The following is a 15,982-nucleotide window of genomic DNA, read 5'->3' on the forward strand; positions in this document are numbered from 1 at the left end:
ACAAGCATGACAGGATCCTGTGACTTTGATAAACCGTTAAATGACAGATAATCAGGAGGGAGGGGGCTCATCAGTCCCTGCACCACTGGAGGTGACGTCTCTATGAGGGGGAACCATTACTGTGTCTGTTCCACTGGGTCACGTGGAGAGGAAGTATTAAATATATACGTCTGGCTTTATTCTATATCAATACTGTGAGTGTCTCTGAGTCTTATACGTGTTCCTTCATCAGCATCAACACACACACCTCAAATACTCACGAACACAATGAGGATTAATCCTGAACATCGTCCCCAACAAGCAGCTGGTGGAGGAAATGACTGAACCTCTTTAAAACTTAAACTGTTCACACGTGTCCTTTAACACTTTGACATCATGTCTGAGTTTGAACGTATCCTCTTCATGAATTTAACAATCACATAATCAAGGGTTTTTATTCATTCATCAAACGTTTGTCAAGATAACTTGGATGTTAACTTATTACGAGCTTTCTTGTAACTCCCACATGTCTGTCTGCAGTTAACCAGCTAAGGTCAGTTCAGGTCAGTTTATTATCAGACATTATTGTGACGTCATGTAAACTCTGTTCAGTCCTGCCTTCGTCTCTACTCTGTGTTTATTTGCATTTTTTAAGTCCAGCATCTTTACGTTGAAATTTTATACTGATGCTCGTTAACATGCTCCGTATCACACGTTGTATCACATGTTGTCTGACATGTTGTGTCACATGTTGTCTGACATGTTGTGTCACATGTTGTCTGACACGTTGTACCACATGTTGTGTAGCAGGTGTATTAATGAGTTCAGCTCAGTTCACGTCTCATCGGTGAGTGAATCTGTCTCCATTGTTTTAATTTCATTAAAGGCCTAAATGCAGTTTATTACCTTTTTAGTGTCTCAATTTATGAGACTGACGCACTCTGTGCTGGCACCTGTGTGTGTGTGTGTTGTGTGTGTGTGTGTGTGTGTGTGTGTGTGTGTGTATGCTCACGTATGTATGTGTGTGTGTGTGTGTGTGTAAATGAATGTATAATCAGGCTTTGATTTTTTAGGTCTGCATCAGCCTGGGCACCATCTATTACTTGGGTGCCATTGGCTAAGTGTTTGCTCCGCAGCGTGACCCTGCCACTTTATCTGTTGGTTTTATTTTCCGAGTGCATGCTGTCCATATGTTACACTAATAGTTGCTATAATTCTTGTGCAGCAGGGTTCGTGTTTTATTAGTCCTGAGTACGAAGAGAGTGGCGAAGAATGCATTTTAATAAAACCCCTGTAGCGACTGGCTAATGGGCTGACAGCGAGGTATTTGCATAGAGATGAATTACGCGCGGCCGCCTTGACGTGACTTTTAAAATATGATTGAGGAGGTTATTATTGCTGCACTATGATACGTGTTAACAGGTTATTTTAGCGTGGCTAGTGCTAATAAAATTCAGAAGAAAAGACTGGGGTGATGGGGGCAGGGTGTTTCACTGCCAGAGTCACTGACGGTGCTCATTCTGTCATTACTTAGCTCCGCCTCGCCTCCCCCTCCCCCCCGCTCCTTCACCAAGGCCACGACCGACTTCAGCCTCATAATTAATCACAACACTTTGTGTTTTATTCTGAGACACTTAAAGGTCCCAGTCTGCTGTCGGACGCTGGGACAGAAGAATAATTAGAATCAATTATTGACTGAATGAGACACAATGTGATTATTATTATTATTATTATTATTATTATTATTAAGACGGACGTGAAACCAACATCTTGTTTTCTTTCTAACAACAGACGAACTCTGAACGTCCTCCGTCCAAACGCTGCTGTGAAGACAAAGTTTGTCTCTGAATCACAACAAACTGTTTAGTAACAAGATTCATGTCAATGTGTCCGATTTATTAAAACTGCTTAAAAACACTAAACACCACATTTTAAAATCCTCACTCGTTATTAAAAACCATAAATAATCAATAAATGTGGTGACTGACTTTCTGCTCTGAAGTTTTTAGTTAAGTTTAATTGAGTTAGGTTTGATTTGTAGTTTAATTTAGCTTTTAGCTAAGTTAGGTTTGATTTTAACTTTAGTTTGATTTAGAGTTAAGTTTAGTTTAGATTTTAATCTGGTTAAGTTCATATTTTAGTTAGTTTAGGTTTGATTTGTTGTTTAGTTTCACTTTCAGTCAAGTTAAGTTTGGTTTGATTTATATTTTAGTTTAATATTTAATATTAAACTAAAAGTTTAATATTATAATTTAATATCCTCAATGTGAACTACACGTTATGTGAAGACACACACACACACACACACACACACACACTGAAACTGTTAGAGTTTGTTTCCTTTTCTCTGTTTCACTCCTCAGGCCTGGGCTCAGTGTTCAGGTGGTAGTGTGTGTGTGTGCGTGTGTTTGTGTTGTGTGTGTGTTGTGTGTGTGTAGGTGTGTGGCACAGGTGATGGTGAGCAGCAGTTTACAGCAGACAGAGGAGAGAGGTGAAACATCATTAAAGGAGATTATCTCTGAATAAATACTTGAGCGAGGTGAGGGAGCTGCAGATAACACAGATGATATCTGGTCCATCAGATGATCCGTGTTCAGAGTCACTGTTCACACCTGTTCCGAGGCCTCACGCTCACACACTCGCACACTCGTCATTAAGCTGCTGAAGACGACACATCAATTAACAGGGACTTTCTCCCAGGACCCTGCGGCGGCTGATGATTCCACTCAGCGAGCAGCGAGACGCCTCAGGGAGGAATTATCTGGTGTGAGTGAGGTGCAGCTCGTACAATGTTCCCACTCAACCGTGAATGTGTGGTTACAGCGCGGCTGCCTGAGGCCTGTTAGCTTCTCATAATGGAGGATCCCAGGACGCTGCTTATCACAGGCCTGCAGGCGGCTCCCGGAGATAAGACCCCCCCACCCGACACATGTCCTTGTGTGTAATCTCTTGTACGACATGGTCAACTGAGAGCCGTCAATGGCTCTTTACACACAGCGGCTAACGCTAACACATCACTCACACCGGCAAAGATCCAGTGGAAGTCCACAGGTGGCGCTGTGGAGCCGACACGCAGCCCACAGGTGGATTCATTTCCTGTCTCAGTTAGCTCAGAGGTAACTGGTTACTGGTAACCGGTTACTGGTTACTGGTAACTGGTTAGTGGTGAAACAGGTCTGAGGGAGAAGACAATGGGGACACGATATATATTATTTATATCACACCTTCAATGCCAAAGAATAACTAAACTAAAACAACAACAAAACTAACTGAGCTGAGTTATTGAATAAATACAATGAAAAAATATTAAATTAAATAATCATAAATACAGAAATTACATTAAATTAGATAAACAAAAAGCAGCAGCTGAGGATAAAACGTCTTCACATGAACCCGTCTCCTCTCTCAGCAGACGTCTGTAGAACAAGTTGTAGAAACTGAGCTGATCAGCTTTAATGAGTTTACTCAGTAATATAATGTTCTGTGGGGAAATATTCAAGTCGTATAAATAAAAAATGTTCCGAGCGGTTTCACCTTCCAATGATTGACAGTCTTTTTATGAGGCCCTGGTTCTGGGGCCCCTGGCCCTCAGGGGCCTCGGGGCCCATGTCTGGAGACCCACCTGGAGTCTGTGACAGAGGCTGGTGTCTGTCGTGTATCTCACTCCAGTAAAAGTACAAACACCACAGAGTAGATATACTATATTACTATATTACTATATTACTATATTACTCTATTACTCTATTACTATATTACTGTTACAAGTAAAAGTCCTGAGTTCAATGTGTACAGACAAAACCTGTGAAATACTTTGACATCATCTGTGTATTAGTATGATGTCACTTGTATGTTAGTATGACATCATCTATAAATTGAATGACATCGTCTATTTACTTGTATGACATAATATTATGAAGTCACCTGTAGCATAATCTGTATGCTAGTATGATATGCATGTTATTATGACATCATCTGTGGACCCATATTATTATCACATCATGTATTTACCAGTGTGACATCATCTGTATATTTGTATGAAAATGAATGAATTCTTGTCGTAAAAATAAAAACCTTAAATAACAGATGTTATATTTTTGTTATATTAATTTTTTCAATACAAATCTTGTTTAAAATCCTGATCTAAAGTGAATCTGTTAAAGCTGCAGACTCGTTTAATGTGTCGTATTATTTACATTGTTACATTATCAGGAATTTGATTATTTATCTTAATATTGACCTTATTTATTTATATCTATGTGAGAGGAGACGTCTCAGTCCAACACATCTTCACTTCACATTCATGTTTCAAACTTCATTCACTCACATGAAATCAATTACAGCTGATTGATTGATTATCATTTCATTGATAATGAGTTTGAATGAGTTTCTGTTTGTGTGATAATGTGAAGTGAAATGAACTTGAACGGTTTTATAAACTGAAGCTGTGATAATGTATGAAGCTGAAAACGCTGCACAGAGAAATAAAAACTGCCTCAGATCAAATACACTGATTTAAATAATCAATAATTAATAATCAGCATCAGATTTTATCTTCATGTTCCTGGAGTCAGTTTCATACATTTATAAAAAAAATTCCATTTAACGTTGTTCAGTCGGATTCTGGATTTATCCAAGAGAATCTGATTTCACCGAAAAATGAAGGAATGTTTGTTTTTATATTTTATATTTTTATAATTTATATTTTTATAATTCAGATTTTATACAAGAGAAATTAGTTTATCTCTAGAACAAAAACTGTTAGTGAGGTTTTATCACAGCGTCTTCAACAGACTGGTCTGAGACTTCACATTATAATACTGATAATACTAATACTAATAATAATAACAATAATAATAATAATAATAATAATAATAATAATAACAATAATAATAATAATAATAATAATAATAATAATAGTAATTATAAGAAGGATTTGTTCATCAAACTGAAAAACGTCCAGGTTCGTTTCACATTTCAATAAAGAAAATAATTTTAACATTTACACGAAAAAACGTATTATAATTTAAACCATTATTATTGCTATTATTATAATGATCATTATTGTTATTATCACCATAATGATCGTTCTGATGTTGAGGAGAAGCCTGTGGTGGAGACCGGGGACAGGCAGCAGCCTGTGGCCGGCAGAGAGCTTCCTGTGGCGGCTTCTTCTTCGCAAACAACGCGAAGAGAAAACAAACTAAAATCATCTTTTATCGTTTCATCGCATTTGATCCTTCGTAACGATATTAACTTTATGATCACATGAATGATAATAACGTGTTTTAGTCTCTTCACGATCCGACACTGATCGAGTCCTGAGAAATGAACTATTGTTGCTTCACTGGTTTTGAATCTGACACAAAATGAAACCGCGAGAAAAATAAAACAGTTTGTTTCAAAGATTCAAATTAAACATCAGTGAATATAAATGATCAATAATCGATCAATTCAAAGACCAGATTCTGTTTCTGTGTTCAGTTCAAAACTGATCCAGTCAAACAAAGATCCTCATGATAATAGTTATAATAACAATAACAGTATAATCGTAATGGTAATAATACTAATGTGCTGCAGCAGAATCAAAGGGTGTAAATGATTAATATTGATCATTTTCCTTCGATGACATATTGGAGCAGTTGTTAATGGATCGATGATCAATAATCGAACAGTTGTATTGATTCAGATTCACGTGAAAACAATCGATCAAACGTTTGAGTTTTTATTAAATAAAAGTGCATCACATTCACCTGCTGATGAACACATAAATAAAAAACATGTGTGTAGACTCAGTCTCTGTACAGGTGTGTGTTTGTGTGTGTGTGTGTGTGTGTGTGTGTGTGTGTGTGTGTGTGTGTGTGTGTGTGTGTGTGTGTGTGTGTGTGTGTGTGTGTGTGTGTCCTCAGATACAAAAACTGATGAAGTTTTTTCTTTTCTGTACAAAAACCGTTTTTAACATAAATTATTCACAGCGGATCTTTTCCTCTTCGTTTCTCTGGTATTTACAACTGAGTCCTCACACGCACACACACACCCACACACACAGGTGCGTGTCCGTGCGCGCCACCGACAGAGCCCCGCATCAGTTAGGAGCTGTCGTTCTCGGAGGTGTGCACGAGCAGCGCGGGCCCGGGCTTGTGCTTGTTGAGCAGCTGTGTGATCTTCTCGTCGTCAGAGTTCGGATCCAGAGGTTTGTTGTAGTCGTCGTCCTCCTCCTCGTTGTCCGAAGTGCCTTTGAGCCTCTCTGTCTCCGAGTCCTGCTTCTTCTTCGCGGTGGCCATCTCTGCTGCGTGTTTCTTCCTCCACTTGGTCCTCCTGTTCTGAAACCACACCTGACACACACACACACACACTGTAAATCCTCCACGAAAACCTCCAACACAACTAATAAATAAAACATTATTATCTTCCGATCATCACCTAAATAAAACCGGATTTATAAAGAGAACCAACCAGCAGCAGAAAAACATTGAAAAACACAGAAACTCTTGAATTTCAAGAGAATTCAATGAAGTTAAATTAATAAAGAGGCCTAAATTAATAAATTACTTATTTTTAAATCAAAATGTGATATGTGTTAAAATATAAAAATTGTGTTAAAGCCTGTGATTGGTTGGATTTAACCAAATCCTAAAAACGAAATAAAACAAAATCTTTAGTCCAACGTGTTTTTTTCCTCCTTTGTTAATTTGTTGTCTGTTTTTGTTGTTTTCTCATTTTTCGTTCACTCTGTTTTCAATGAATTAAATTAATTTCTTCAGGCCAAATAAAATTACCTTTACATTACATTTCATTAATCTGCTGTTTCATCCAAAGCGAATCACAATAAGAGGAACGAACCAGAACAACAAGAATCAAGTCAGCTTCCAAACAGCCAAACTACAAAGTGCCTCCTTTGATCTCTTCTCTTACTTTCTGATCGTTTTGTATTTAATTGTTTTTCAGTCTGTACTTTTCGTTCAGTTTGTTTTTATTCTGTTATTCTATTTATCTGGTTTGTATTTTCTGGTGTGTGTCGGTTTTCCTCGGTGTTTCTGCAGAGCTCCGGGAATTATCTTCACTTCATCTCCAGGTTTGTAATTATTCTGTATTTGTTTTGTATATTTAAATCAAATAGAATTGTACATTGGCCCAAGGAGTAGATCTGTATGGTTCTCTGTATTTATCATATCAATATTCTGTGTTTCTCATATAAATATTTTGTATTTATTCTGTATTTCTCATATAAATATTCTGTATTTCTCATATAAATATTCTGTATTTTCTTGTATATTTATTATGATATTCATATATATTGTACATTGGCCTGGTTCTTAGTCATTTCCGAGGAGCAAATCATGGTTCTCTGTATTTACTCAGTATTTACTCAGTATATATTCTGTATTTACTCAGTATTTACCCTGTATTTACTCAGTATTTACTCAGTATTTACTCAGTATTTATTCAGTATTTACTCTGTATTTACTCTGTATATTCTGGTATTTATATATGTTGTATACCTTGACTTGGCTCTCGGTCATTCCCAGGGAATACGCCAGTCGGGCTCTCTCGGGTCCCGCCAGATATTTGGTTTGTTCGAAAGTTTTTTCCAGAGCAAAGATCTGTTGTCCGGAGAACGTGGGTCTGGTGTGTTTCCTCTTTCCGTCTTTATCCAGTAAAACTGAGTTGTGATCTGAAACAGGAGAAAAGGAGAAAACACATGAATCACCTCCTCACCGCGGCCTCCTCCTGCTCCTCCTGCTCCTCTCAGTCAGGTTTCTTTCTTTTCTCCACTTTGCTGCGGATCCTCAAACTTACGCGGCGAGCACGCGAACCGCGCGTCCCTCCAGTGCGGACTCTGCATGACTCCGGGCCAGAAGATGGGCGTCCGGCCCGGCAGCTCCGCCAGGGGCTTCGGGTACCGGGCCACCGCCACCGCGGCGGCGCTGGGGCTGAAGTAAAGTCCGGGGGGCGGCGGCGGACTGAGGCTGCTGAACCGGGGCAGACCCGACAGGAGCCCCGCCGAGGAGGAGGCGGCGGCGGCGGCCATGGCCATCGCGGCCGCGGCGGGCCGGTTCAGGATGTCGTTAATTCCGTGAGGGGTCGCGGAGGAGCACAGATGCGGGGATCCGAGCCCCGAGCACAGACCCGAGGAGCTCTTGATCCCCGGGGAGGACACGGCCATGCCGCCCGGGTTGGGCGAGGTGGTGGCCGGTGAGGTAGAGGAGTTGGGGCCGGTGGAGGACAGCGGGTAGGCCGGGTACAGCGGGGTCTTCATCTCGGTCATGCTGTGCAGAGCAGCCAGAGGGGGGGTGCTGAGGAGGAAGGCGCTCTGTCGGGACCCGTCCATCGGACCCACCGCTAACATTCCCTCCTCTCTGCGGGCTCCTGGAGCTCTGCAGCGGGGCTGTGTGGAGGCTCAGGCCCCTGCGGTCCTCACTCTGTCCGGGTGGAACTACACTGAGAGCCGCTCCTCTCCGGACATGTCAGGTTCACGGTGCAGACTAATACCTGGAAGAGAAGCCACAGCGGATCAGAGCCGGATCACACCCGGGACCGAGGACTGCTGCTCTCTGTGCGGAGTCAGAGAGACACTGAGGCCGGAGGCTGAGCTGCTCACACCTTCATCACACTCACCACACCTTCATCCACCTCACCACACTCACCAGAGTCATCACAGTCATCAGAGACTCACCGCGCTCATCAAACTCACCACACTCACCAGAGACTCATCAGAGACTCACCGGAGTCATCAAACTCACCACGCTACCAGCATCAAACTCACCACACCTTCATCACATTCACCGGAGTCACCACACCTTCACCACACTCACCGGCATCAAACTCCTCAGAGTCATCACACTCACCAGAGACTCACCAGAGACTCACCAGAGTCATCAGACCTTCATCACACTCACCGGATTCACCAGATTCACCAGCATCAGACTCATCAGACTCATCAGATTCATCAGATCCAAAGTTTCACTGGACTCACTCAGAGGGGCGGGGCAGAGGAGGGTCTGTCCTGATTGGCTGACCTGGCCGTGACGTGGTGGCCGGGGTGGAGGGAGTCTCCTGATTGGACGAACATCTGACTCGGATTCTCTGGAGGTTTATCAATTTTAATAAAGTTTTGTAGATTTTTTAGATGAATTATGTTTATAATAATTATTATTATAATATTACTGATGATTATTATTATTATCGTTACCATTAACATTGTCATTATTGTAAGTTATTATCATCAATATTTTAATTATTTGTACTCATTCTTCATTTATCTGTGGTATTAATACTGGAATAATATTAAAACTGATTTTAATATATAACGAGCTGCTCTTTGTTCCATCTAATTTAAAATGTATTTATTAAAGATATGAATGATAATTATTTGGATTTCATATTGACGGTGTAAATAAAGGTCATCTCTTCCTGAGCTTTCAGCAGATGTGTTCAGGGGTCAGAGGTCAATCGGTTGACCTTTTAAATATCAGCAGCCATTTTGATTTCTCATCACTTAATATGTGACACAGCTGAAAGCTTTAGTTCATCAGTGATGTGACCTGTCAATCATTTAACATCTAATTACTTCATTTAAATTATGATCTTAATTAATTACATAGAAAATCAAGTAATCACATTACAATATAAATGACTGAATTACATTTGAAAAGGTGTGTAATCAGATTACAGTTTAGGTCAAATATGGAAGTTTGAAGTAGTTGGAACGAAAATATTTTTTTATTCCATTTGTTCTGAAAATGTTCCAACGAAAAAATAAAAAATCATTATGACGTTAAACATTTTATTGTTTCGAATCCAGTGTTCAGACTTCATTTGTAATCAGATTACTATCTAGAAAAAGTAGACAGTGTTGACCCTGGAGTGGTCGGCCGTGGAAATGATTCAAGTTATAACTGTGTAATAACTTATTTATATAAATCACATCCAGAGAAAATGTATTCAGGTTATAAACAAACTGCAGCAGTGTTTCAAACCACAAGGGGGCGTCGCTGCCACACACGGCAACTTTAATTGAGTGAAATACAATTAGTTGAGATTTTTATTTATATACTACAAAGCTACAACTTTTTTTAAATCCTGAAAACTTTAAAATGTTTATCATAAAACACGTGAAGGTGTGTGTGCGCGTGTCTGTGACATCACGCGTGTGTGTGTGTGTAAACTCAGGTCATGTGTTTCACAGTAGACTGAATCATTTAAAATTAGCAGTGATCAATAACTAATATCTAATCAACAGTTCTGATGATTTACATGAATAAATTGGCTTTGATGTTAATTCGATGTCAGTGACTTTCATTAAGTTCATCAAACTGCTCGATAGAGGATCAGGATGAAGGTTCAAACAGACTCGTGTTATTATCTATAATTATTAATCAGTAATTGTAATTAAACTGAAGTTTGTCAGTGGAGAAACATGGATCCTAAGAATGGAGTTACAGCGCCTCCATGTGGTCATTTATTTTATTATACTTGACAGATTCAATGTTAATTTTTATTCAGTGTTTGTGTATTTTTCATTCAGTGTTTTAATTTGTAGTTTTTATTTATTCCATATGAAAATATTTAGAGTTCCAGTGTTTTCCCCTCAGTGGTCTCAGCTTCCTGTTTCTGACCTGAGCAGCTTCAACACGTTTCTGTTCTGATGTTTGTTGAAGGATCTGAACGGTTCTGTTCATGTGAAGCTTCAGCCCTTATGACGAGACCTGGACATTAGCTCACTCACAGCTGATCAGAGGTGATGTCATCAGCAGCTGGACAACATCAAAACTAAAATTTAAGCTTTTATTCCTAGTCACAACATCAGTGAATCAAACAGGAAGTGAGATGTTCAGTTTAAAAAATAAAAGACCCAGAGATAGGAGTGTCATCAACTGCCGTTTTATTGGTTTTTACTCGCGTGCCATCAGTTTCTGCTTCTTCAGCTTCTTCTGTGAAACCTGTGGAGAGAAGCTCAGTTATTCAACCGTCAACGACACAGGTCAAAGGTCAGAGGTCAAAGATCAGGCTGCTCAGATTTATAAAAGTTTGTTTTCATGGTGAATCCAAAGGTGTCCTAAGATGTCATCAGTGCAACCACATGAGTAAAGTGACCACAGGGAGGCGACGGCGAGTTCAGACAATGATTAAATTAAGTTTGATTTCACTTCAAACAATCCGATCAAAATATGAACCAGGTGAATTTATTGTTTTTTAACTTCCTGCTGTAGAATCATTTAATCACGGCAGCTTGGACCAATCAGGACAACTGGTTTGTGTCTGAACTCTGTGCCGTCGCCGTCCCTCCAGTATTTCAGACTGTACCTTTTTCTTCTGAGCGACCTCCTCCTCTGGTTTGGGGACGATCTGCTCCTTCTCCGTCAGGATCATCTCGATGTGGCACGGCGAGCTCATGTACGGGTTGATGCGGCCGTGGGCGCGGTACGTGCGCCTCCTCATCTTCGGGGCCTTGTTGACCTGGATGTGTTCGATGACGAGAGAGTCCACATCCAGACCCTGAGAGATCAGGACACAGGTGAGACATCTGGACCAGTTTACCTACGTTATAATTTAAGCTAAGAATCATGAATGATTTGGAGCCGTTTCATGTTCTAACGTCTTTCCAGTCATAGTCCAGGATCATGTGACTAAGTGAGACAACGTATATGAACACGTGAACCTTACAGTGATTGACAGATTGCTCAGATATTCTCTAGTTTCTTTCATGGTTCATAAAAAGTCGTTTTAAGTTTCGTCATCGCAATCATCTCATGTCAATCACTGACTTTGTTCAACACAATCGTTTCAAGATTCTCTGGTGAAACTGAACTACTCTCCAACTCTCTGGACAGACGAAGTTTACAGTCTCCTTCATTTATCACTTATGTGATGTTAAATTAACACGGAGACAACATGTCTGTTCTTTCACACACGTGACCAGATTAAACATGTTTTCTTCAGAGGAGACAAGGACCCATCACAAGCCTCATGTGAGGAGACAGGATCAGAAGATAAACAGCGCTCCTGAGAACGGACCTTGAGCTCCGCGTTGCTCTCTGCGTTCTTGAGCATGTGCAGGAGGAACTCCGCGCTCTTCTTGGGCCAACGTCCCTGAGTCCAGCCGAACTGTTTGGCCTGAAAAACAACAACAATGTATAAGCAGCTTTTCTCCTCTCCTCCCCATGAACGACAGATTAACAACAGCTGCTCAGAGTAAGAGTTTAGTTTCATCTTTAATCCAAAGGTGTCCTAAGAATGTCATCACTGCAGCGATTCAAGCACACGCTGGTTCATCGTGCGACGCTCACCTGGGCGCAGCGACCGACGCCTCCGTTGTAGCGACGGAAGGGGACACACTGGTGTTGGACGATCACGTCCCTCAGGTACTTGTTGGCCTTGCGGATGTGCATCCCCTTGATGGCCTGGGCTGTCTCACGGGTGTTCTGGTCAAAAAGTTACTCAACTTTATTCAAGTGTCTCATTGTGGTAAAACACAGGAAAATACGAAATCTGACAGAACATGAGTTTTGTCTGAAACAAAACCTGGAGATTAATTATATTAGATCTGAATCTATTCAACTGAGACATTTTCATCATCTACTCAAAATAAAATGTTCACATATGGACATCAGGCATTTGAAGTTGTAGATTCTTTACAGTTCAGATTTTGTTTCTTCAGTTAAATCAGCTGAAGTTTGAACTCGTATTTATGATCAAGATCAACACGACCACAGCAAATGATGTTAATCAATGAAAATCATTGTTTGAATCATTTAAGATTTTTCTGTAACAAACCTGAGTAAGTTGTGTAAATGTTTAATTAGCAGTTTACAATAAACTGTTTTCAGGTCGCTAATTTATTTTAATTTCTGTGGAAAACAGATTCAAATTCATTCATTGTCACATTAAAACTAGTCTGAGATCATGTGACCTGTGTGACATAACACATGAACGTTACAGTGACGAGTGATTGACAGATTGCTCAGATATTCTCAAGTTGTTTCATGGTTCATACAAAGGTGTCCTAGTGTCATCATCGCAATCATCTCACGTCACTGATTCCAACCATCATCCGTTCATGTTGTCCTGATCATCATGTGTTTGTACTGAGGTGAGTGAAGCCTTCACATGATGCTTGATGTTAATTCAACATCTGAACTCAGTCTCATGAGGAGACTGAGTTCAGAGACTCCTTCATTCATCACGTTTGATTTGATGAATGAATCCACACGTTCTTCACCACAGAGACCAGACTAACATGTATGATCAGGTCCAACATGTTAATGTCACGGGTCAAACATAAAACCCTTCATATGGTAACTCATTGAAAACATGTACGAGGACAGACAGGACATTTCTCCAGATGACACGTGTCTCCAGGTTGAACCTGAGCCCAACATGTGGAGGGTGTGATCATCTTCTTACCTTGAAGTGAACCCGGAGATTGGAGCCCCTCGACTTGCATGCTGGGAAATAGAAACACAGGAAATGTATAATCACATACGTTCAAACCCGGTGTCGTCACAGAGACACTACGTCAGAAGCTCAGCTGTTTATTGAGTTGTTTTCATGTTTTATCCAAAGGTGTCCTAAGATGTCATCCCAGCTTCTGGCTAACAGGCTAGCAGGCTAACAGGCTAGCAGCGGCTGTACTCACACTTGGTCGGGTTCTCGGGGTCGAGGGAGTAGCGGACCATCTTCAGAAAATCTGTTCACACACAAACAGATCCCAGGTCAGAATTAAACATGAAGTTAAGAACAGCAGCAGTTCATACAGACTCGGGTTCTAGTGCTAGTTAGCATTAGCTCCAGTCCCAGCAGCAGCAGATTCACACAGAATCACCGAGAAACAGCAGATTTAACAGCTTTTCACAGGAAACACCGAAGATGAATAAACTCAGAGTCCGAGCGACGCAGAGAGAAGCTCGGCTCGAGTCCCCCGAGGAGACAACATGGCGGACACACACCGAACCGCATTCAGGATTAAAACTCAGAATCTGAGGCCGCGAACACGAACATTTAACCTGAGCGCAGAGTTCGGACCAGCACGAGGGAAAGCGAGCGGCTGGAAGCGAAGGATGATGAAGATTTAACTCAGATTCACGACAGATTGTTTCCTTCAGGAGAGAAACTGAGCTCCTACCTCTGAGGCCGCGGAGGAAGAGGAAGAGCCGCCGCAGCGCGGCCCTTCTTCTGCTGCTGCGCAGGTCCAGCGCCCCCCGGCGGAGCGGAGGAGCGACGACCTCACAGGGACCTGCACATATATTATTGGATTTATTTACAATATTAAGTTAGAGTGAAACCATCCGTTTATATGTTCAGTGTATTTTATTATTAAAGGGATAGTTCACTAAAAAAATTAAACTTCCCTCATCATTTCTCAGCACTATGATTGGGGGTTTCAGGAGTAAAACAGACTCCTTCTTCAGACGTAATAAAACAACAAAAAACTGTGGCCTCCTCCGATATCCTGGCGATAGCTGCAGTTACTTAAGATATCAGAGACTTTTAGGTAAACACTTGATGACACCACAGCAGCAATACGGAGCCATTTTGTGTTGTTCTGTTGTTACATTACGTCTGAAGAAGGAGTCACCATTGACTTCAGTGGTTTTGGACTTGGCTGTTTACTCCTGAGACTCCAGAAGTGTTTTGTGGACTCAAACACTTCACCCCCCCTCCCCCCTCCCTCATAGTGCTGAGGAGATAATGAGTGAAGTTTCATTTTTGGTTGAACTATCCCTTTAATGTTTGTTCATTATGTTCATGTGTGTTTGTTTGTTTCTGTCTTATTCAGGTTTTTAACACAATGGTTGTCCTGCTGTTTGTAAATCTCTCCATCAGATATAAGACTTAAAGGGGACATATCATGAAGATTCCACTTGGTTAGTGCTTCTACAGGTTAATGTGGGTATCTGGCTCATGTCTACCAACCCAAACACTCTGGGAAAAAAACACTCGCGCGTTTTCTTATGGTTCCTCTAAGTCAGAAACGTCATGCTTGAGTGACTGGAATGAGCTTCCTGTGTTTTGTGTCATAACAAGGCACTGGAAGTCTCCTACATGGCCTTGGCCCGCCCCCACACTCGTACGCCGGGTATTTTGGTATTTTGACTAAAGTATGTTACAGACATTTCATTAAGACCCCAAGGAACCATATCAACTTGTGGTAGAATGGGCATGCTATGTCCCCTTTAACAGATTCACATTGAACTAGTGAGACACATTCATTAAAAATGTTACCTTTTAATTTGACAAGAATAACAGAATCAATGTCAGAAACAAATTAAATAGTTAAAATGTGAATTCTTCTTCTGATTCTGATTAAAGCACGACACTGCTGATCATTTATTTTCCTGTTATTGTCAATAAATCCAATTAAAAGTCAAACTCACTGGAGACATTCATTCATAGTGACTCGTTCTGTAAATTTAAATTTAATTAAAGTGTAAAAGGGTTCAGAAGTTTTTTGAAACAGTTTTTTAACAGACATCATTTAACACAGGGTATAAGTGTATAACCTTTATTATCCTAATGACCATCTTTTCTGATTCACAAAAATTCTTATTGACTGATTGATTGATTGATAAATGACATAATAACCACACACGGTGCAGAGGTAGTAAAGCAGTGATTGGTTTATTTGTATTTGGTTTGTATTCTGTTGTGTGATATGTAGAAAAGTCGGTGTGCACTCGCTCAGTGAGTCATGCACAACATCACACTGTAAATAATGTAAATAACGTGTCCACATATAAAAATAGATATTATTTACATCAGGCAGGAAAACTGTGGAAAAATGTCTCCAAACGAATCAGAGTCCACGTGAAGAAGGAGACTGAAGAAGACCTGATGCACCAGAGTCACATCTGATTGGTTATGTACAGTCACATGACACAAGTCCATCGATATGTGCGGTCATGTCCCACTGAGCTCCGACATCCTTGGCATAGCAAACATGAAGATCAGTCCTGTACAGCGAGAAAACACAACAACACACATCTGCACAGGGAGGGTGTGTGTG

General features: G+C 40.7%; 2 protein-coding genes and 4 non-coding genes across 8 annotated transcripts; all 6 read right to left on the reverse strand.

The window, feature by feature from the left end:
* Positions 1-5,968: 5,968 nt before the first annotated feature.
* On the reverse strand, positions 5,969-8,462 carry nkx6.1 (NK6 homeobox 1). Its single transcript, XM_035184950.1, has 3 exons — positions 7,777-8,462; positions 7,479-7,651; positions 5,969-6,311 (listed from the first exon to the last, which is right to left on the reverse strand). Exons 1-3 carry the CDS (start codon positions 8,324-8,326, stop codon positions 6,066-6,068), a joined length of 969 nt encoding a protein of 322 aa, XP_035040841.1. The 5' UTR covers positions 8,327-8,462; the 3' UTR covers positions 5,969-6,065.
* Positions 8,463-10,844: 2,382 nt separating this feature from the next.
* On the reverse strand, positions 10,845-14,178 carry rpl17 (ribosomal protein L17). Of its 3 annotated transcripts, none has more exons than XM_035184956.1 (7): positions 14,102-14,178; positions 13,616-13,666; positions 13,384-13,424; positions 12,267-12,401; positions 11,995-12,093; positions 11,284-11,475; positions 10,845-10,919 (listed from the first exon to the last, which is right to left on the reverse strand). In XM_035184956.1, the coding sequence occupies exons 2-7, from the start codon at positions 13,653-13,655 to the stop codon at positions 10,872-10,874; spliced, it is 555 nt and encodes a 184-aa protein (XP_035040847.1). In that variant the 5' UTR covers positions 13,656-13,666; positions 14,102-14,178; the 3' UTR covers positions 10,845-10,871. The 3 variants fall into 3 exon arrangements, with proteins under 3 accessions (XP_035040847.1, XP_035040848.1, XP_035040849.1); XM_035184957.1 differs by having other exon boundaries at positions 13,976-14,113; XM_035184958.1 differs by lacking the exon at positions 14,102-14,178 and adding an exon at positions 13,983-14,077.
* On the reverse strand, positions 10,987-11,055 carry LOC118098224. Its single transcript, XR_004694132.1, has one exon. It is a non-coding gene; the product is annotated as a small nucleolar RNA SNORD58 (small nucleolar RNA).
* LOC118098232 lies at positions 12,162-12,228 on the reverse strand. Its single transcript, XR_004694140.1, has one exon. It is a non-coding gene; the product is annotated as a small nucleolar RNA SNORD58 (small nucleolar RNA).
* LOC118098226 lies at positions 12,936-13,000 on the reverse strand. Its single transcript, XR_004694134.1, has one exon. It is a non-coding gene; the product is annotated as a small nucleolar RNA SNORD58 (small nucleolar RNA).
* On the reverse strand, positions 13,499-13,567 carry LOC118098225. Its single transcript, XR_004694133.1, has one exon. It is a non-coding gene; the product is annotated as a small nucleolar RNA SNORD58 (small nucleolar RNA).
* Positions 14,179-15,982: the final 1,804 nt, after the last annotated feature.

This window comes from Hippoglossus stenolepis, chromosome 18 (assembly GCF_022539355.2).
Source record: "Hippoglossus stenolepis isolate QCI-W04-F060 chromosome 18, HSTE1.2, whole genome shotgun sequence".
NCBI classification, from domain to species: Eukaryota; Metazoa; Chordata; class Actinopteri; order Pleuronectiformes; family Pleuronectidae; genus Hippoglossus; species Hippoglossus stenolepis.

Excerpts from the sequence above, each read along its gene's own strand:
- nkx6.1 (XM_035184950.1), bottom strand. The coding sequence starts at position 8,326 with ATGTTAGCGGTGGGTCCGATGGACGGGTCCCGACAGAGCGCCTTCCTC. Across the intron at positions 7,652-7,776 it reads GCGGTTCGCGTGCTCGCCGC|ATCACAACTCAGTTTTACTG; the intron begins GTAAGTTTGAGG and ends CTCCTGTTTCAG. Across the intron at positions 6,312-7,478 it reads TGACCGAGAGCCAAGTCAAG|GTGTGGTTTCAGAACAGGAG; the intron begins GTATACAACATA and ends TGTGTGTGTCAG.
- rpl17 (XM_035184956.1), bottom strand. The coding sequence starts at position 13,655 with ATGGTCCGCTACTCCCTCGACCCCGAGAACCCGACCAAGT. Across the intron at positions 13,425-13,615 it reads CCCCGAGAACCCGACCAAGT|CATGCAAGTCGAGGGGCTCC; the intron begins GTGAGTACAGCC and ends TCTATTTCCCAG. Across the intron at positions 10,920-11,283 it reads AGGTCGCTCAGAAGAAAAAG|GTTTCACAGAAGAAGCTGAA; the intron begins GTACAGTCTGAA and ends TTCTCTCCACAG.